Genomic DNA, 21744 nt, shown 5'->3' with positions numbered 1-21744 from the left:
CTGTTGTTAATCGATAATCCAGTTTTGAATATTGTTTATGAGTAAGACGCACTTATTAAAATGTAGTAGCGTTCCGTACTATCCTAAGCTAAAAGAACCCCGACCTACGGCGAGCTAGACCCGAGCATAGCAAGAGTGCGCATCCCTAGCGAAGGAAGTACAAGGTCCTCTTTATTAGTAATTATCACCCACTATTAAAAGACCCACTAGTTAAAAATCTATCGAACTACGTACACTACAAACTAACACCCCCAATAACATCCGGGGTGTGTGCACAGAGATAAACTCCCTATTAATCCTTATATCTTTTTGCATAACCACTAGGGACGACTGATTTAGGCTCGTTGCCGGTTGACATGCATACACTTTTAATTCGTACAGCAACCTCTTAATAACACCACGACACTCGCTGACGAGATAAAGCCGGACTAAAATGCGTGCGGGTATATCAGCAGGGAAGACCTTCAGCTCATCGTTGTTCGTTACAGGAATAACAATAAATAATAACTTAAGAATTATGGCGCCCAACGTGGGGCCCCGAAAGGATTGCCAAGAAAAATCATAAATAAATAATATCTTGAATAATGTATCGTGTAGAGCTTCACTACGTAGAGTTGCTCTACTACAAAGTACTATCCCTTTTTAATTTCAATCATTTGATCAATCTTTCTTAAGCATTGGAATGTAGTACCTATCGCTTTAGAGTATGTTGGTAGCTAGCCAGTGCAGTATTGAAAATTTACATAAATTTTTTGTTGTAAAAAGTCAATTGCTTTGGGTTCGGAATAGCCAAAAATATAAGATTCGCTTAACTGCCGCAATTGACAAAAAGATAGCGTGGCCGCGGTCGAGAAGCCAATAAATTCAGAGTGCTTGGATTGATATTTATGGTATGTCCCTATATAGACTACATGCGTGGCAGCGCTTGTCAAAGTAACAAAGCTCCGCAAGGTGTTGGCGTAGTCAATTTTCCTTTTTCTTCTTTCTTTGTCTCTCTCAGAAAATAAAAAAACAATTGGTCAATGAACTCTTGGTTAACAATGGAGTAAAATGTTGTTAGGATATATTTGTCGGATAATTACGGGTTGATAGAGTGTTATTTTATTTATATTCTATTTATTTCTTTTATATTTGTTGTTGTTGGCATTTTGGTTGTATTGATGGCTACAACAAGTGAATTCACGGAAAATAGTGTAGAATACAGGGCTAATCGGAACCGAGGAACTGCTGTATCGGATTGACACAAGATAGAACAGAGTACAGGTCTGGTTATAATGGGACTAGACCCCTCGGATAAGGAAGTGGGCGCGGGATCTTCACAGTGTTGTGTGCCCTATGTAAAACACATATTTCCTATGCAGATTCATTCAACACAAAGTGCGGGAACCGATTCCATAAAAAGTGCATTCGAACTCATTTTGCGAGCAAGAAAAGTTGTCCAACCTGCAATACTGCTTGCCCAGGGGAACTGTGGAAAGGGGAACCAAAAGAAGTTATTGCGTATAATACCAGGCAGCAGCTAAAGCTTGCGACGCAAACTAAACGAAATTACTATTGATGATAAGTACCCGATGAAATACTGAAATACTACCATAGATTTAGCAAAAGGTTTTCATGAGATCCAAATGGATGAAAGCTCGATTCAAGAAACAGCTTTTCTCACAAAAAATTGACATTTCGAGTACATTTGAATGCCATTTTGACTGAAGAATGCACATGCAACATTTCAACGTTGTATTAACAATTTATTGAAGACCTAATTTACAAAGATTGTTTAGACGATTGTTTGGACGATATAATAGTTTTTTCCACTTGTTATCTCTACGTAAAGTATTTGTTAAATTACAAGAAGCTAATCTAAAGTTAAAACTTGACAAATGTGAATTTATGAAAAGAGAAACAGAGTTCTTAGGACACATTGTAACTACTGAAGGCATAAAGCCCAACCCAAATAAAATAGAAGCCATACAGAAATTCCCATTACCTAAAACTAATAAAGAAATAAAATAATTTTTAGGACTTTGCGGTTTCTACCGTAAATTTATCCCTAACTTTGCAAAAATTGCTAAACCAATAACACAAAAACTAAAAAAAGGTTCCGTTATAAATTCTAAAGATACCGAGTATATATCAGCCTTCGAAAAATTAAAATTTTTAATTATGTCCGAACCAATATTAATTTACCCAAATTTCGAAAAAACATTCTCATTAACCACAGATGCAAGCAATGCCGCTCTAGGTGCTGTATTATCACAGGATCGTAAACCCGTTTGTTACGCTAGCAGTACTCTCAATGAACATGAACTTAATTATTCAGCAATAGAAAAAGAACTTTTAGCTATTGTCTGGGCCACTAAATACTTCAGGTCCTATCTTTTTGGTCGTAAATTTCAGATCCTTAGTGATCATCAACCTTTAGTTTGGCTCGATAATATCAAGGAACCAAACATGAAACTCCAAAGATGGAAAATCAGACTAAATGAGTTTGATTACCATATAAAATATGTACCAGGAAAAGAAAACCATTTCGCCGACGCACTTTCACGTGTAAAAATAGAAAACTTCTAAACTTCTTTTAGGTCACATTGTAACTACTGAAGGCATAAAGCCCAACCCAAATAAAATAGAAGCCATATAAAAATTCCCATTATCTAAAACTAATAAAGAAATAAAATCATTTTTAGGACTTTGCGGTTTCTACCTTAAATTTATCCCTAACTTTGCTAATATTGCTAAACCGATAAGACAAACACTAAAAAAAAGGTTCCGTTATAAATTCTAAAGATACTGAATGTATATCAGCCCTTGAAAAATTTTAATTCCGAGCCAATATTAATTTACCCAAATTTCGAAAAAACATTCTCATTATTTCTCATTATTCTCATTATTATTATTTCAATTAAAAAAATAAATATTATTACCCAAAATTAGTATCATAAGTTAATACAGAACATTATAAATGAATGTGAAGTATGTAACATGTACAAAACATAGACATTAAATTAAATTACGAGTTAACGCCAGAAATGTTCAATTCTAGAGAAAAATATAAAACATTCCTGTCATGTATTGACGTTTATTCAAAATATGCAGCTTAATTGAAGTCAACTCTAGGGATTGGCTAAAGCCCGAAAATGTGTACATTAACGAGAGAGAGAGAGAGATTTTATAAAACTGTCAACGAAAAGTTTATAACCATAAAATTTAACAGGTAAACCACCAGCAGATATTTTTATATATGCAGGAACACCTGCACATGACACCCAGCATATAGACACCAGATATAGACAAGCACCATTAGTAAAATCTAAGACAACAAACACATATAAAAAGACAGGAGAAATTATACAGATTGACGAAAAACAATACGAAGAGAAAAACAGGCAGGAAAATAACCCAAGCTAAATCAAAATATAAAAAGAAAATTAATGAAACTAAATATAACGATAATTACAGCACAACCCAAAACGACCAAGGCAATAAAACATAATTTGCCGAACTGCGAGAGCTATTTTAGAGCAAACCGCACACGGCATCGATATATTGTTGAGTGTATCTCCTCTTACTCAACCTTAAGTTTATATCATTCTACTGTTGTTACAGAAAAATCAGACAAGTTTTTTTTTCTGAGCATTATTTTCTGAGGCTTTTATATCTGTCGTAAATTGGTCCGATCTTTACGCTTGCTAAATTATGGCAGATGCCATAAAAATTTGTACACAGTAATTAAATTTTTTTAGCTCTGGTTTTATTGATCTTGGTTCTTTTAATAAAGAGTTGACACAACTAAGAAATGTAAAGTTCAATCCTTCTTGTAAGTTCCAGTTCGGGCAGGATCCGAAGCAGTTTTATAACTTTAGTAATACTAACCCTTCCTTGTTATTTCTTGGAAATTCTATGGAAGCATCGGATCAGGCCATACCCAATCTACCCATTTTGTTCAAACAATATATACATTCGTTACCATATTCTGGAGAAAGTCCCATTCTTTCCCACTCTAAACGCCGCTGCTTTCAGATCTTCAATGTGTTAAGCCCGTCTATTCGTCAGGCCTCGACGGGCTGACAGGGCTTCAAAAATAGTTTTCAAACAGTGTAGTGACCAACTTAAACTTTATACTGCAATAACTCTTCAAAACAAAAAGTGAGAGAATTGTCTTAGACCAATCAGGACAGAATAAGATCGTACGATTGTACAGTTAGGGAAAGGAAAGCTATAGCAGTGACCACCGGCATGCAGCTTCCCAGAGCTTAATTTATTATCAGATAAAACCTCGTGGAGAACTCTCACAATTTTTGACGCTGCCCAATTAAAGTTCACATACACGTGGAAATATAATTTAATTATATATATCCAATCCCATAAAAGCAAGAGTGGGATATTTCAATAAATTTCCGTGTGTGATTTGTGTGAAGAGGCCGACATAACCTTCAGCAACAAGTTACGCAACCGACCACTTGCCGAATGATAACTGGCCAAATATATTGGAAGGCTAGAACTCATCTAGCCTTCAGCTGTGCAGAAGTTTAGAAGACCGGATCGGATTTAATTATATTTGGACATCATCAACGTTACGCAAGGAAGATCACCTCATATGACCAGCGGAGTTCTAACTTTGTGATTCCGTCTTATCGCAGCGTAGCAGCCAGCGGTCTCCTAAGGTCTTATCGCTGCAGAGCTGCAGTTACATTTCGTGTTTTGTTTCGATTCTTGGTTTTCTTTTGTATTGCAATTAATAATGAATTAAATACTCGCAGATTGACGGAACTTTTGGCATTTGAATAGGAATTTAAATTAGAACCTTTAAAATTTGACCTACAGCTCGACAATGTCAACGTGAACTTGGGCCCAACCTTACGCACGTCATGGAGTGGATATTTAAGGTCGTGAGTACTACAAAACAACAATGATAAAAAACATTATTATGAATTACCTATATTAAAATTCTACAAAATGCCACTCGAACGTCTAAATAAAATAAGATCTGCATTTGGCTAAAGATTGTATATCTATATTTGCTAAATTTTATATTCAATTACTTATGACTATTTGCTTTATACTTTACTTTTATAACCGCTTACTAAACTGAATTTATATAAATGGAATTATAAATGGAGATATATTGAAAAAGAATGAATTGTGAATAAAAAGATTTAATGGTTTGTCGAGTACTTATGTTATACACTTTCTTAAATATGTGGTAGAGTTATTTTGAATTTGGCCAAGGGACAATGTAAATATTTTAAGTAGCATTGTCATGGTAAGGAGGGTAAAGACTTAGGGAATTATTAACATCCAAAATTCCCAATACTTATCAGAATCTGTAGCTTATCTTCACACGTGTCGGCGTGTATCCGTAGTATCAATATAAAGCCATTTCTTTTATTAATCGATAGTCCAGTTTTGAATATTGTTTTTGAGTAAGACGCACTTATGTTTCGTACTATCCTAAGCTAAAAGAACCCCGACCTACGGCGAGCTAGACCCGAGCATAGCAAGAGTGCGCATCCCTAGCGAAGGAAGTACAAGGTCCTCTTTATTAGTAATTACCACCCACTATTAAAAGACCAACTAGTTAAAAATCTGTCGAACTACGTACACTACACATTTTTGGCGCCAAGATTGCATGAGGCAACAGACCAGCTACAATCCACTAACAAATAGAGATACAACTAAGATTCTGATAGAAGTGATCGACATAAAGAAAGACAAACCAAATAATTACAACATATATTAATAACAATAATATGGCAGCCAAGCACAGTGCAGGTATTGCAGTTGAAGTTTCACAAGGCGTTGAAAATATCTGTGCCATATATAAAGAAATTTAAGCACCAACCGTTTTGTCAGCAACAACATCGTGCAGGCATACATTTCATAAAAAGTGCATTATAAATCACTTAAAAAGTACACAAACATTTCCAATTTGCAATGCAGATTGCAACGAATCGAATTTATCTCACTCTAATAACACGCTGTTCGCTGAATTAGATGCTGCAACAGCTGGTATATTCGGCGTAAGCGAATGTCAGGATAATAATTATATTTTCCCATTAAGGAGAAATACCAGATCAAGCAGAATCCGAGGTACATCTCCTAGACGAGGAGTGTCTACAAGAAATACTTACAGAGGAAATTTGTATAGGATCTTAACAGAACCTCCAACGAATTCCAGTATGGCTCTTAGTACTCAGAGTTGATGAACTTTATACAGTTTACTGTTAGCCAACAACAGGCTCAACTTATGGATAACCTTACCTCTTATTTAGGGAAGACTATAGAGACATCTATTAAAAGTCATTTGGACAACTTGCAATTACCTCAGCCCACACATACAAATTCCACACCTGACAATATCCAACCAAATACAGATTTGAGCAGGAACGATTCCAATCAAAATCGGTATTGTCAGAATTTAGCAAAAATAATGTAGAAGAAAGAGGCGGAAACAGGAGCAATGCAAGCTCATATGTTAGCCCGGAAAAAGTATCAGGAATTATTCAAAAATGGGGATTTAAGTTCGATGGTAGCAAAACAAGCATCAGGATAGATTAATTCATTTACAGGATATGCTCACTAACCAAACAAAATCTACGTAATGATCATGGAATTCTATGTGACCATTTGTACCTTCTTTTTGCAGGAAAAGCAAGCGATTGGTATTGGAAGTTTCATCGAAACAATCCAAATTTCGATTGGAACACATTTTGTGGCGAATTTAGGAAGAAATTCGAAGATATAGACACAGATTTTGATATTTGGGAGGGAATCCGAAAACTCAAGCAAGGAGAAAATGAAGCATTTGAAGATTTCCAGGAAACCATGGAACGGTTGATTGACAGACTGCAAAATGGAGTTTCCGAAGCACAATTAGTTGAGTTACTGGTTAGAAATTCGAAGCCTAGCTTACATCATGAGTTGCTGCATCTTAAAATCCTGAACAGAGCACAACTCCGATACGAAGTGCGCAGGCATGAACAGTTTTATAACAATCTCAGGACGTTTAAGCCAAAACCCTATCGCTCCTGCGTGGCAGAATTAACCACCGAAGAAGAGGAGACAGGTTTAGAAGAGTAGGTAGAAGTAAACCAAATTCAACGTCGAAATACCACAACTTGTTGGAATTGTGACAAACAAGGCCACAGATTCGATGATGGCTAAAAAAATTATATTTTGTTACGGTTGCCGACTTGTCCAAACTGTAATCCGGGACACCGACAAAAGGATGTTTCTCTGAGCAACAAGATACATCCGTAGATTCAGAAGTTGCTAGGTAAAAGACAACCCGTGAATTTCAGGAGATAGAACCATTAGGTCAGCCTGATATTCATTTTTCCTTTATACCCTTACACATAAGAATTCAAAATTACAATAATAAGCGTAGAGAAATATTTGGTAAAGTAGTATAGGGACTCATTTAAAACCCAGACGATCTACTAGCCGATTGAGAGAATTTTGGAAGAAGGTTCGTCGTGACCGACAGAAACTTATTTCTGCTATAGTACTTAGCTCTGATCAAAGACTCTATACGGATATCAATATAGAGGGTCAAACTTACAAGGCTTTATTAGATTCTGGAGCAACAATAAGTTGTGTAGGCGGATTAGCTGCTCAGAACTTCCTTAAACACAACAACGTAAAAAAATGTTCTGGCGAAATTCGCGTTGCGAACGAAACAAAAAGCAAAGTAGTGTCAAAACTTATAACTTCCATTAAGTATGGAGATACGATAGACAATCTTGAATTATTTATAATACCAGAACTTCAACAGGATGTATATTTAGGCATTGAAGCATTGGCATTGGCAAAAGTTTGGATTACTAAATAAAATTACGAGCAATCCGACCTTTGCGGAGTTAGACATCGGTACTTTGGATGATGATGGAGATTCTCCAAAATATCATGAGCTGAACCAAGGAGAAAGACTTCGGCTGGAGACAGTAATAAAAACATTTCCATCCTTTGCTTCCGAAGGTTTAGGTCGTACTATCTTGTCCACACATAGCATTGATATAGGAAATGCGAGTCCTGTTAAACAACGGCATTGGCCAGTTTCACCTGCCATTGAAAAGCTGATGTTCGCTGAAGTGGATAACATGCTAGATGTATGTGTTAGATGTTATCGAAGAGTCAACTAGCGCTTGGAGCAGTAATTGCGTGTTAGTAAAGAAAGGAGACAAGAACCGTCTATGTCTTGATTCTAGAGAGGTAAACAAGGTTACTCAGCGAGACGCATATCCTCTACCTCATATAGACGGCATCTTAAGCCGGTTACCACCAGCTAAATGCATAAGTGGTATCGACATGAAGCATGCATACTGGCAGATACCGCTCGATGAAAATTCTAAGCAATACACTGCGTTTACAATACCGAATAGACCGCAATATCAGTATAAAATGATGCCCTTTGGTCTCTGTAACGCGGCCCAAACTCTTTGTCGTCTTATGGATAGAGTCATTCCAGCTCGTCTTAGGAATAGAGTATTTGTTTATCTTGACGACTTATTAGTTTTGTCCGAGGATTTTGAATATGCCCATATGCTTTTACTACAGGAGATAGCTTTATGCTGACGTAAAGCAAATCTCACTATCTATGTCAGCAAATCTATATTTTGTATGAAGAAGATCATATATCTCGGCTTTATAATTGGGAATGGATAAATAAAAACCAACCCAGATAAGGTTAAAGCGATAGTAGAATTTCCACAACCAACTTCGATTAAGCAGTTGCGAAGATTTCTAAGATTAGCGGGATGGTACCGACGGTTTGTAGAAAATGTTGTTACTATTAGTTTTCCTTTCACGGAACTTCTTAAAAAGAAGAATACGCTTGAATGGAACGAAGAGGCTCAAACCGCTTTTAAAAACTTAAAATCATGTCTTACTGCCTCGCCCAATCTCATAACACCAGATTTTTCCAAGCAATTCATTTTGTTGTGTGACGCCAGCTCTTTTGGTGTTGGTTGCGTACTGGCTCAGGAGCGAGATGGAGTAGAACTTCCGATTTCGTATATGTCCGAAAAATTATCCAAAGAACAACGTAACTATTCAGTTTCCTAATTAGAATATCTTGCCGTTATAAAAGGAATTAAAAAATTCCGCGCGTATATTGAGGGCCAGGATTTCCTAGGCATAACAGACCATGCAGCCCTTCAATGGCTGATGCGGCAGAAGGATTAATCAGGAAGGTTAGCTTGATAGCTTAGAATGAAGTTGAGAGCGTTTACGTGCACTATAAAACATCTTAGCGGTTCTCAGAACGCCGTTGCAGACACCTTATCCAGACAGAACGACCCAGCCATCGATGAATTTTGTCAAAATGGACCCATAGTTGACGTAGATTCTCCACATTTCAAATCCACGGAATACTTGGACTTAATAAAGACAATATCTAACAATCAATCAAGATTTCCCGATCTACAAATCAGGGATGGATATATTTACATAAGAACTACCTTTGTATCATACGATATAAAGCAAGAAAATCCATGGAAACTATGGATACCTTCGGCTTTAGTACCCGATGTATTGTTTCAGGCTCATGATGCCTTTTATGGTTACGCAAATACGCAACTATATATCCAATTGTGTAATTTGTCGTATCACGAAAAGTCCAAACACGGTTCTAAAACCGCCAATGGTAAACCTCAGACAGGCCATTCCAAAAATTATATATTGACCTCTTAGGCCCATACCCTCGCACAAAAAAAGGTCACGTAGGTTTGTTGATTGTCGTTGACCATAACACCCGTTTCCACTTTTTGTTACCTCTTAAGAAGTTCACCGCTTCTAAAATCTGTGATTACCTAAAGATGGCTATATTCTATAAGTTTGGCATTCCAGAAGTAATACTTTCTGATAATGGCAGTCAGTTTAAGTCAAGCTATTTCCAAGCTTTCCTTACTAGTTTTGGCGTACAGCAACAACGTACAGCCATATATTCTCCACAGGCGAACGCGAGTGAAAGACTTAAAAGATCGGTGTTAGCCGATGTAAGAGCTTATATAGGGAAAGATCATACAAATTGGGATGACAACTTAGACGCCATTAGCGGATCTTTAAGAGCGTCGATACATAGAAGCACAGGTTCGTCACCTTACTTTCTGACATTTGGACAAAATATGATCCTTAACGGCAAGGACTATAGTCTCCTGCGCACTCTAAATATGTTAGCGGACGACACTCGGTTATCTAAACCGGAGGCTTTAGAACTACAGAGACGGCAAGCTAAACTGAACCTAAACCGATCCCATGAAGAAAACGCGAATAGAAACAACATAAGCACTCGGCAGATAGAATTTAAAAACGGCGATTTCGTTTACGCTAGAAACTTTACACAAAGTAATGCCGTAAAGAAATTCAGTAGTAAATTGGCACCCGTATTTATCCCAGCTAAATTTATAAGAAACGTAGCTCGTACTACTACGAATTAGAGGATGAGAGAGGAAAGAAATTATGAGTATTCCATTTGAAGGATATACAAGCTAGAAAACAAGGAGTTTCTTCAGATAAGGCTTCCTTGAAATAGTCTCGTTACCCTTATCAGTGGGTGTAGTGACCAACTTAACTTTACACTGCAATAACTCTTCAAGACACCCTCGCCCTAAATTATAGCAGCTTTTGTGTAACCCAAAAAGTGAGAGAATTGTCTTAGACCAATCAGGACAGAATATGATCGTACGATTGTACAGTTAGGAAAAGAAAAGCTATAGCAGTGACCAACTTAAACTTTACACTGCAATAACTCTTTAAGACACAATCGCCCTAAATTATAGCAGATTTTGTGTAACGCAAAAACTCTGAGAATTGTCTGAGACCAATCAAGATCGAATATGATCGTGCGAAGGTACAGTTAGGGAAAGGAAAGCTATAGCAGTGACCACCGGCATGCTTAATTCACAGCTTAATTCATTATCAGATAAAACCTCGTGGAAAACGCTCACAATATTTGACGCTGCCCAATTAAACATCACATACACGTGGAAATATAATTTAATTATATATATCCAATCCCATAAAAACAAGAGTGGGATATTTCAATAAATTTCCGTGTGTGATTTGTGTGAAAGTGGAAAAGAGATTCGACTAAAAGGCGGAAGAAGGGCCAAGGCCTATATAAGGGCATTTGGCATTTGTTTGCTCTACAGACAACTTCTCCCCCCCGTCGCGTCGACCACCGCATCAACTCATGGTTTAAACCCAGTTCGCTCCAAGAAGAGACCAAGAGGCCGGCATAACCTTCAGCAACAAGTTACGCAACCGACCACTTGCCGAATGATAACTGGCCAAATATATAGGAAGGCTAGAACTCATCCAGATTATTCAGCTGTGCAGAAGTTTAGAAGACCGGATCGGATTTAATTATATTTGGACATCATCAAAGTTACGCAAGGAAGATCACCTCATATGACCAGTGGAAGTCTAACTTTCTGATTCCGTCTTATCGCAGCGTAACAGCCAGCGGTCACCTAAGGTCTTATCCCTGCAGTGCTGCAGTTCCATTTTGTTTTGATTCTTGATTTTCTTTTATATTGCAATTAATAATAAATTAAATACTCGCAGATTGACGGAACTTTTGGCATTTGAATAGGAATTTAAATTAGAACCTTTAAAATTTGACCTACAGCTCGACAATGTCAACGTGAACTTGGGCCCAACTTTACGCACGTCATGGAGTGGATATTTGAGGTCGTGAGTACAACAATATTAAAAAACATTATTATGAATTACCTATATTAAAATTCTACAAAATGCCACTCGAACGTCTAAATAAAATAAGATCTGCATTTGGCTAAAGATTGTATATCTATATTTGCTAAATTTTATATTCAATTACTTATGATTAGTATAAAGCAAATATACTTCACTTTTATATACTTTATTTTACTCACTAAATATAAACAAAAATTAAGAGTTTGAGAATGACTATGATAATTATGCGTGGGTTAAAATTTGTTAGTTTGTAAAAGAGATTTAATGGAACCGCTTACTAAACTGGATTTAAATAAATGGAATTATGATTGAAGATATATTGAAAAAGAATGAATTGTGAATAAATATATTTAATGTTTTGTCGAGTACTTATGTTGAACACTTTCTTAAATATGTGGTAGAGTTATTTTGAACTTGGCCAAGGGACAATGTAAATATTTTAAGTAGCATTGTCATGGTAGGGAGGGTAAAGACTTAGGGAATTATTAACATCCAAAATTCCTAATACTTATCAGAATCTGTAGCTTATCTTCACACGTGTCGGCGTGTATCCGTAGTATCAATATAAAGCCATTTCTTTTATTAATCAAAAGTCCAGTTTTGAATATTGTTTTTGATTAAGACGCACTTATTAAATGTAGTAGCGTTTCGTACTATCCTAAGCTAAAGGAACCCCGACCTACGTCGAGCTAGACCCGAGCATAGCAAGAGTGCGCATCCCTAGCGAAGGAAGTACAAGGTCCTCTTTATTAGTAATTACCACCCACTATTAAAATACCAGATAGTTAAAATCTCTCGAACTACGTACACTACAACAGATAACATCTAAACGGACAAAAATAGTACAATCTCCAAGTCTTAAATGCAATGCAATGCACCTAAGCTGGCGAGCAAAACTGTAATACGACTTCAGTGATTTAATATCAACGATCTATATTATGCTCCTAAGCTAATTTTAGGTAATAAGATAAGCTGGAAAATAATACCAACAAAAATTTAATTTTTTGAGCTGCAGATTTTTATAAAACAAATTTTTGGTATTATAAAGTTTACAAACCGTTTTTTACACAGCTCCTTTGACAAATACGCAAAGCTACCCAACATTGTTATCGTTAACTTGCAAAGAAGGTTAAACTTCTATCTCTATAACTGCAACCATGACAACTGATTTCATATTCTACAACGTTGCGTAGCGTATATGAAGAGTTTCTGGTATAAAAGGAACAGAACATAGTACAAACGAATTATGTGTATATAAAGCTTTTATACAACAATGTATAACAATGTATAGGTCGGCCTGTTTATATGATAGTAATATTCGCCCATCAAACAAACAAGAAACTTAAGTGAGGGGTGCAACTCGCTCGTTGAGTCAGACTAATAGCAACAAAGAATATGCAGTTCGAAAATACTTCCCATTGAAATATGCCATAATTGGCAAATGTTATCAGTCGGGCACTAACTCCCAAAACTAAGAAATATTTAGCCCATACAACCGATTATGGAGTAAACAAAATAAATCTCTAGTTCAGTATAAAATACCTAATCCCACTAAAAATCGGGAGGACTATAGTTTTTATGTCCAAGAGGTGGACTATAGATCTCGTGCCCAAGGCGACAGAAGAGTTCAAGTCCAGAAGGTTCACCGTCTCCCTGGGAAAAAGGTTTCTTTTCCAAGCACACAGTCGCTCTCAGAGACATCAGATTACGAATCCAGAGAAGACACAGTCTCTCCGATAAAGAAAAAAATTGTGGGATTCAAGAAGGTTTGAAGAATCGTTGACCCAGAAGGGTCGAGAAAATCCGCAAAACGCAATTAGGCGTGTTGATCGCTATAGTGCTAGTGTTTCTAGCGATATAGAAACTGGTGAAGTACAATAGATCAAGCGTTAGAAAAGATCGTCGTGCATCCAGAATGTCGCATCCGCAATAACACATCACTAACACACGTATTCCGCTTTGCGGTATAAACCAGCAAATTAGACCCAAATAATTACAGGAGTAAAAAACAAAAGAAAAAAAGGGAGCCTATGCATTTTTAAGTCCCAGCCAAAATAAAGTAAAACCAAAATACAATAACACGCAAAAAAAGTGCAGTGACCCAGTAATAGGAGAAAAAGATGGTGGCTCAGATCGGAGAGATCTCATACCGCAGGATTATATTCGGGTAAGATTACCGGAACACAGTTAACTATTTTCTTATTATCCGTTCACCATAAATATATTCTCGTATTTTTTAAAATAAAGTAAATTATTCAGCGGCGCCTATCAGCAGTCATTTTTTTGTTGCCGTTCCCCGGTTGTAAATTGGTTTTCTGTAGCTTCCGTATATTATACCTTTTTTTTCTTACACATGGCCCTAGCCAATAATATATTAATGAATAAAAATATAATATCCATGTAACTACAATTAAATGAGCGACTTGCGACGATCTATTTGGCCCACGGACGTGTAAAGGGGAGGGAATAAGGCCAAAACATTGCCAAGCTTATGTGGCAGTGAGAACTGATGACGTAATAGCCAATCCGTATATATGTATAAAATTATCCGTATAAAATTATGACACCTAAAAATGTTGTAGTAACTTACCCTAAGAGCTCCGGCAACGACGAGAACCGATTTTATTGCTCGTAGGCCCCAGTCATAATGATCTTGCTTTGATAATAATTCCTTGCATAGAGTGTAGAGGGTTATAAATTTGCGAGCCAGCAAACGGGCTTCTTGAAATCCTTCGGCCACCAACATAATTTCACTAATCAAGGCGAAGTCGGGAACGACCATAGCACAAGGGCGGTATAAAGCTTTAAGGTTTTCAGGCAGTTCCGCTCGCCCTGCATAACCTGGATTCATAGTTATAAACACACCAACTGTTGCGCGTAAAGCGATATGCTCCCCTAAAAAACTGAATGTTTGCTTTTTGCTCTTGATGGCATCCTGAATACACTTAACCTGGACAGCCACTACTGATAATACCTCGACTGAAATACGGTTAAACTCGTCAAAGCAGCCCCAAGCACCTGTTTGAGCCAATCCCTTGTGGATATCTCCAATGGACTTGTAATCCATTTGCTCTGAGCAGTTAAATACGTAAACCATCATTCCCAACGCTCGTCCAAGGTCTTTAGTGGTTTCCGTTTTACCTGTTCCAGCGGGACCCGCTGGAGCTCCTCCCATTACCAAATGAAGTGACTGCGTTAAAGTTATATAGCAACGATCTGTAAGTGGCGTGATGACAAGCCGGGGTGTATTTCCAAGGTATTCGTAGTCGTAACGAAACTGAGCATCGCATATGTTAGCAAAACAATCATCAATCTTCGGATCCCACCGATGTCTTAGCTGGCTTTGCCACTGGAAAGCTGTTTGCACTTCAACTTTCTTAGCTATAATAGTTCCAACAACATCACGACTGTGCACATCTATTGTGCATATAGTCATAATTTTCTGTCGCTCAGCAGCTGTTAGGTCACCTAATAGTAAAATTATTAGGTTATTTAGCTGGGTTATTTGTTTTTTATTGTAGTCTTTCAATGCGTTTTCATAGCGCTGCTGAACCTTAGCAAATGCGTCGTTTGTCTCTGTAGTCCACATGATTTGAGTGCCAACAAGAGCTGGCTGCGCAGGCCACTCGAATATCCACACATGTCGGGGCTTATGGTCATAAAATGTTAAGGAGCGCTTTAGCTGATCCCTTAAGGTATCACGCATCTTATCAGTTATTCTATTCAGCCACACCTCTACTTTCCCACTGCAATCGCAGTTCTCTAGGAAGGGAACATATTCCTCCAGCTCTTTTGCAACCATACCGGCAGCATTTTTAGATCCGGAAATAAGATTTAATTTTCCCATTGAGTCGTAAAGTTTCGTAAGGTGCCGTGCGACAAGAGCAGGATTGTTGCCATTTGACAGAATATCAAGAAGATCCGCTGATGATACGAAATAAAATCGAGGATATGACAATCGCTTAGTTTCTAGATAATCATTTAAAGCTTTTTCACAGAGTAAAAGCATTTTAAGTAGCATTTCTAAGTGTTCATAAAGTTTGCTGCCTGATCGGTTTGTTGACCTAACAACATTGCGGTCTGCGTTCATCTGAGCAAGAAGCGCCTTAAACTCTTTATCAATGTAGTCAAAACGCCTTGAGTCTTCTGGCAGCTGAGATCGAATGTCTTCCGAACCAATGAAAATACTCTCCAAATATTGCCACTTACGTTGCACTTCAAACCACGATCCTATAATCTGGTCTGCATTGGAAAGTCTATTTTGCCAAAGTCGAACTTCGTGCTCGAAGAATGCAATATACTTTGATGATGCCATATTCTGTAACTGACCTTGATGGTCCTCCAAAGTCTCGATTAACTCCTCAGATGCTTTTAATAGCTTAATACTGGTACGGTCATGAATATCTGTACCGAACTCCATCGTGCCCCAAGCGGTTGCTATGTCTCGGAGCTGTTTTTCCATAGCCATCTCTTTTACCGATTTATCGACAATATTTTTTACTTCTTCCTCGTATTCATGTAAATTAAGATCAATCAAGTCTTTTAATGTCGTAGAGTCGTCCATACTAAACTTGACTTTAGTGGTCTGCATCAGCTCTATCCAGTGGCGGTCACGGATTGCAGGATTTTGAAGCTCAGTGACGGCTCGCAATGATGTCATGAGGTTCTTGAGTGAAGCCTCCATAAAAATAAAGGGCTCCCAAGTTCGCATGGATTTATCTAGGCCCCTTAGTTCACGACCGAACTTTTTACACTCTTGGTCCATGTTTTCAATGTCTATTTTCTTCCAAGGTGTCTTTTTCCAGTCATTAATTGTTGACTGTATTGTTATTGCAAAGTCCCACATTATTTTAACAAGCTTGAGGTCAAAACGGCAAAGTTCGATTTTCAAAGCATCTGGACCTTGCAATTCAAAAAGGACAGCAGACTCTGCTAAACTTTTCTGACGCTCTTCAAGCGCAACTATTTCCAAGTCTGACTCGTCGATAAGTTCGTAACAGTTTAAACATGGTACAAAAAAGAATTTTTTTGACAGAAACTTCTTTCTATAAGTGTTGGCCATACTGTCGCAAAGAAGAATTCGTTTCTCAATTAAATCTACTTGATAGCTTTGTATGGGAGCAATTAGTTGTTTTGTTGTAGCTGCAAGTCGCTTTACTTTCATCCAGGCATCTGGCAGCTCATTAATTTGCGCTAGCTCAGTGTCCTTGAACTCGTAATTGTATTGCCTAAGTAAGTCAATAATTTCCTTAAGTGGATCAAACATTGAGTCATAAATACACTGTTTTTCATTAATCTGATTTAAAACGGATAAAATCTTGACTAAACCCTCAAAATCGTCCTTTTGTAATTCTATCTTGAGCACTATATTGGCCTCATCCACAAAGTCTTGAAGTTCCTATAAATAAATATATGAAAAATTGAAAACTATTACAACAAATTACCTTCAGTGAATTTTTAACGCGGTTAATTAAATCCAATTTGAAGAGGCTAATCCATTGTCCAACTTGACTTAGGACAGAAACTTTAAAGCCAGTCATATTCAAACGCAAAAATACAAAAAAGTCTTCATAAGTTTCCCATGTGCGTATTTGATCTTGTAACTCAATGAACTTATCCAACTGTTCTTTATAGACAGAAAGTGGTGGATATTCCAAGCCTAGAAGCTTAACCCCTGAGCTACCTTCCACGTCAGCCTCAGCGTCGCGTTCGTCTAGTGTTAAATTACGACCAAATTTTTTTACTTCAGATAAATACGTTGATTTGTCCCAAATCCACAAACTTGAAAATTCCATAAATCCCTTGCCATGGACACGTATGGCCTGAAGACCGAGCTTTATTTTGTTCATAATTTCTACTCGCTGCTTATCTAGCTCGGATTTATCTTGCAGCTCATCTATGAATAATTAAAAATACTGATATAATAAATATTTCAAAAATCGTGTAACTCACCAAAGAAGCTGGTAGGAGGCCTATTAGTGATTTCTGTGGGATCTTGTGCGACCCGATTTAAAAGACTCATCATATTATTCATATCGTCCAATATTGTTTCAATAAAAAATGCAAATCCTGTCTTAGAGGAAGTGTCAAGATTTAGAAAGTAAACTACGTTTGGTTCTTGCAGTTCCATAAATATTTCAAAGATTGGCGCATTGTTCTCATATCGATTGTCCACCTCCATTCGTAGGTAGGTGCTACTAGTTATAACGGAATCAACTAAATGTTGAGCAATTATTTCGTCAACATAAATTTCATACTCGCGGAAAAGTGCGCGCTCCTCCTGACTTAAGCCGTTAAGAAGCTCATACCTATGAAAAGGTGTAATGGTCTCTTCTTCACTGTCCGATTGTTCCTCCTCAAACTCCTCTAAATCATCTTCTTCATCAACCACTTCTCTCTTCTTCTTAAATTTAACACTTGTCATTACAGACAGGCTGATAATTGGAGGCCAAATCCCATCGCTTTCTTCATCCTCCTCCCCATGCTCTCCAGGAGGTAAACTATACCGACGCGGAATATCAAAAAATAACTTTAAATTTACGTACATAAGAAGATCTATAAGACGCTGTGTCTCTGCTGCGTTTGCTGCTCTTAAGCTTAAAATAGGCTCACGCGGATCAGTGTGGAGTAAAAGTACAGGATTCAAGTCCTTGCGTTGGAAGAGGGGAACTTTTCCCCAAGATCGAATGCTCTCCTTAATGGCTTCAAGATTTTCTTGAGCAGCTACTAAGCGATCATGTAAGTATTTCACCATTTTGAAAATCATAACAATAAAACGTTGGCCTGAAAATAAATAGTAAATTATGGGAAACAACTATAAATATAAAATATATAATCTAAAAATAAAACAAAGTAGAATGCTATAGTCGAGCTCCCCGGCTATCAGATACCCGTTTCGCGCGATTTGTGGGCAACAAAAAGTTTGTTTTGGCAAGCTCATAGATATTTTCAAAATATATAGGAAAAAATTAAAAAAGTATGTGGGCGTTGGAGTGGGCGTGGCAACATTTCGAAACAATCTGCATCTAACTCACTGTAAGCTGCGTGCTTTATCTCAACATTCTAGCTTTTGTAGTCCCTGATATCAAGACGTTTATAAGGACAGACGGACAGACATACAGAGAGACGGACGGACGAACGGACAGACGGATATGGCCAGATCGCTGGCTATTATATGGTCGGAAACATTTGTTATATACTTTTTACTTTTACTCTACGACTAACTGGTATAATTATGGGAATAAAGTTGTCCGACCAATAATTAGAATGCAAGCCATATTTCACTTTTAAATGATCACGTTCATTTTATCTGGTCAGACTGGAAGTGGCTTTATTACAAATTTTATTTTCATAATTGAGGAAAATTAGCATTTTAAAGCGATACAGCAACGGATCTTCGCTCAAACAGCCAGCTTGTGGGAAGTCGCGATCGAACACTCTTTGAGTTTAGACGTGCCTAGTTTGTGCGGAAGCTTCTGCTTCAGTTATTTCTTGTGTTACATCATAAAATACAACAATAAGTTTGTAGTTGCTGATAAGCACCGATGACAAAAACGAAGATCTCGAAATGGTATTTGAAGACGTATTGAAGGCGTATTTGATTCTGCTAAGCCCCCATCTATCATTCTGTCTGACGTCAATGATATAATTCTAGCCTATCTTAATTCTAAAATCAAAAGAGAACTTTACTATTTTAAGAATCCACGTGATGGACATGTAAGAGTAATGGTTAAAAGTATTGAAGAATTCAGAAAATTAGTCAAAAAACTTAATAATGATTGTGTGAAGTACCACACATACCAGCTAAGGAAGACAGAGCATTTAGAGTTGTTATTCAGAATTTGCATTTTTCTACAAATTTAGATGAAATAAAAGGTCATGTTGTTAGAAACATAAGTAATATTAAAAGCCCTGCGACCAAAACGTCACTGAACATGTTCTATGTAGATATTGAGCCTAACAACAAAAACCGAGACATATTTAACGCTATTGTCAATATAGAGCCACCCCGCAAAACCAATGACATCGTTCAATACTATCGCTGGCAGGAATTCGGACATACAAAAACAAATTGTGACAAACCGTACCGCTGTGTAAAATGGTCTTCTCGACACCGAAGCAACATCTGCCCGAAAAATACAGAACAAGCCAACATACACCCAACAAAGTAACGATTATCAATCTTATGCCAAAATTGCAGCAGGAAATAGCAACACAAACACTTTACTGGAGAGAAAAGAGAAACAGTGTGAACTTACTAAAAATTTACTTAACATGATAATGTTACTTGTAAACAAAATATGCAAGTAAATCCTTAACCTAGAAATATGGAATGCCAATGGGTTTTCCAACCATGTAAATGAATTATCCATCTTTATAAAAACGAATGAAATTGACATTATGTTAATTTCCGAGACACACTTTGTAGTGACCAACTTAACTTTACACTGAAATAACTCTTCAAGACACCCTCGCCCTAAATTATAGCAGCTTTTGTGTAACCCAAAAAGCGAGAGAATTGTCTTAGACCAATCAGGACAGAATATGATCGTACGATTGTACAGTTAGGGAAAGAAAAGCTATAACAGCGAACACCAGCATGCAGCTTCCCAGAGCTTAAATCATTATCGGATTAAACTTCGTGGCGAACGCTCACAATTTTGACGCTGCCCATTTAAACTTCACATACACGTGGAAATATAATTTAGTTATATATATATCCAATCTCATAAAAACAAGAGTGGGATATTTCAATAAATTTAAATAAAGGAGGGCCAGGCCTATATAAGAGCATTTGGTTGCTCTACAGCCGACTACCCCCCGTCTCGTCTACCCCCGCATCAGCTCATGGTTTAAACCCCGTTCGCTCCAAGAATAGGCCACGAGGCGACATAACCTTCAGCAACAAGTCACGCAACCGGCCACCTGCCGAATGATAACTGGCCAAATATATTGGAAGGCTAGAGCTCATCCAGATTATTCAGCTATGCCGAAGTTTAGACGACTGGAGCAGATTTAATTATATTTGGACATCATCATCGTCACGCAGTGAAGATCATCTCCTATGACCAACGGAGGTCTAACTTTGTGATTCCGTCTTATCGCAACGCAGAGTAGCAGCCAGCGGTTTCCTAAGGTCTTTTGTTTTGATTCTGGATTTTCTTTTGTATTGCCATTAATAATGAATTAAATACTCGCAGATTGACGGAACTTTTGGCATTTGAATAGGAATTTAACTTAGAACCTTTAAAGTTTGACCTACAGCTCGACAATGTCAACGTGAACTTGGGCCCAACTTTACGCACATCATGGAGTGGATATTTAAGGTCGTGAGTACTACAAAACAACAATGATTAAAAACCCTATTATGAATTACCTATATTAAAATTCCACAAAATGACACTCGAACGTCTAAATAAAATAGGATCTGCATTTGACTAAAGATTATGTAACTATGTTTTCAATTACTTTTGACTATTTGTTTATACTTTACTTTTATATACTTTATTTTACTCACTGAATATAAACGAAAATGAAGAGTAGAGAATGACTAGGGTAATTATGCGTAGATTAAAATTTGTTAGTTTGTAAAAGAGATTTAATGGAACCGCTTATTAAACTGAATTTATACAAATGAAATTATGATTGAAGATATATTGAAAAAGAATGAATTGTGAATAAATAGATTTAATAATTTGTCGAGTACTTATGTTGAACACTTTCTTAAATATGTGGTAGAGTTATTTTGAACTTGGCCAAGGGACAATGTAAATATTTTAAGTAGCGTTGTCATAGTAGGGAGGGTAAAGACTTAGGGAATTATTAACATCCAAATTCCCAATACTTATCAGAATCTGTAGCTTATCTTCACACGTGTCGGCGTGTATCAGTAGTATCAATATAAAGCAATTTCTTTTATAAATCGATAGTCCAGTTTTGAATATTGTTTATGAGTAAAACGCACTTATTAAAATGTAGTAGCGTTTCGTACTATCCTAAGCTAAAAGAACCCCGACCTACGGCGAGCTAGAC

At 37.1% G+C, this 21744-nt stretch overlaps 1 protein-coding gene across 2 annotated transcripts in view; it reads right to left on the bottom strand.

Annotated features, from left to right (window-relative positions):
* The window catches only part of LOC26526662 (dynein beta chain, ciliary), a 505182-nt gene that overhangs the window by 334360 nt on the left and 149078 nt on the right, over window positions 1-21744 (bottom strand). For both annotated transcript variants that reach the window (XM_026979208.1, XM_026979207.1), the window contains exons 11-13: window positions 17665-18495; window positions 17157-17608; window positions 14303-17110 (exon numbers count right to left, since the gene is read on the bottom strand). In XM_026979208.1, coding sequence (XP_026835009.1) covers window positions 14303-17110; window positions 17157-17608; window positions 17665-18495 — 4091 coding nt within the window. The remainder of the gene's footprint in view (window positions 1-14302; window positions 17111-17156; window positions 17609-17664; window positions 18496-21744) is intronic.

This window comes from Drosophila erecta, unplaced genomic scaffold, assembly GCF_003286155.1.
Source record: "Drosophila erecta strain 14021-0224.00,06,07 unplaced genomic scaffold, DereRS2 tig00000055-arrow-pilon, whole genome shotgun sequence".
Lineage (NCBI taxonomy): Eukaryota > Metazoa > Arthropoda > Insecta > Diptera > Drosophilidae > Drosophila > Drosophila erecta.
Note: the sequence above shows the minus strand (reverse complement) of the source record. Positions and strands in the feature narration are given on the sequence as shown.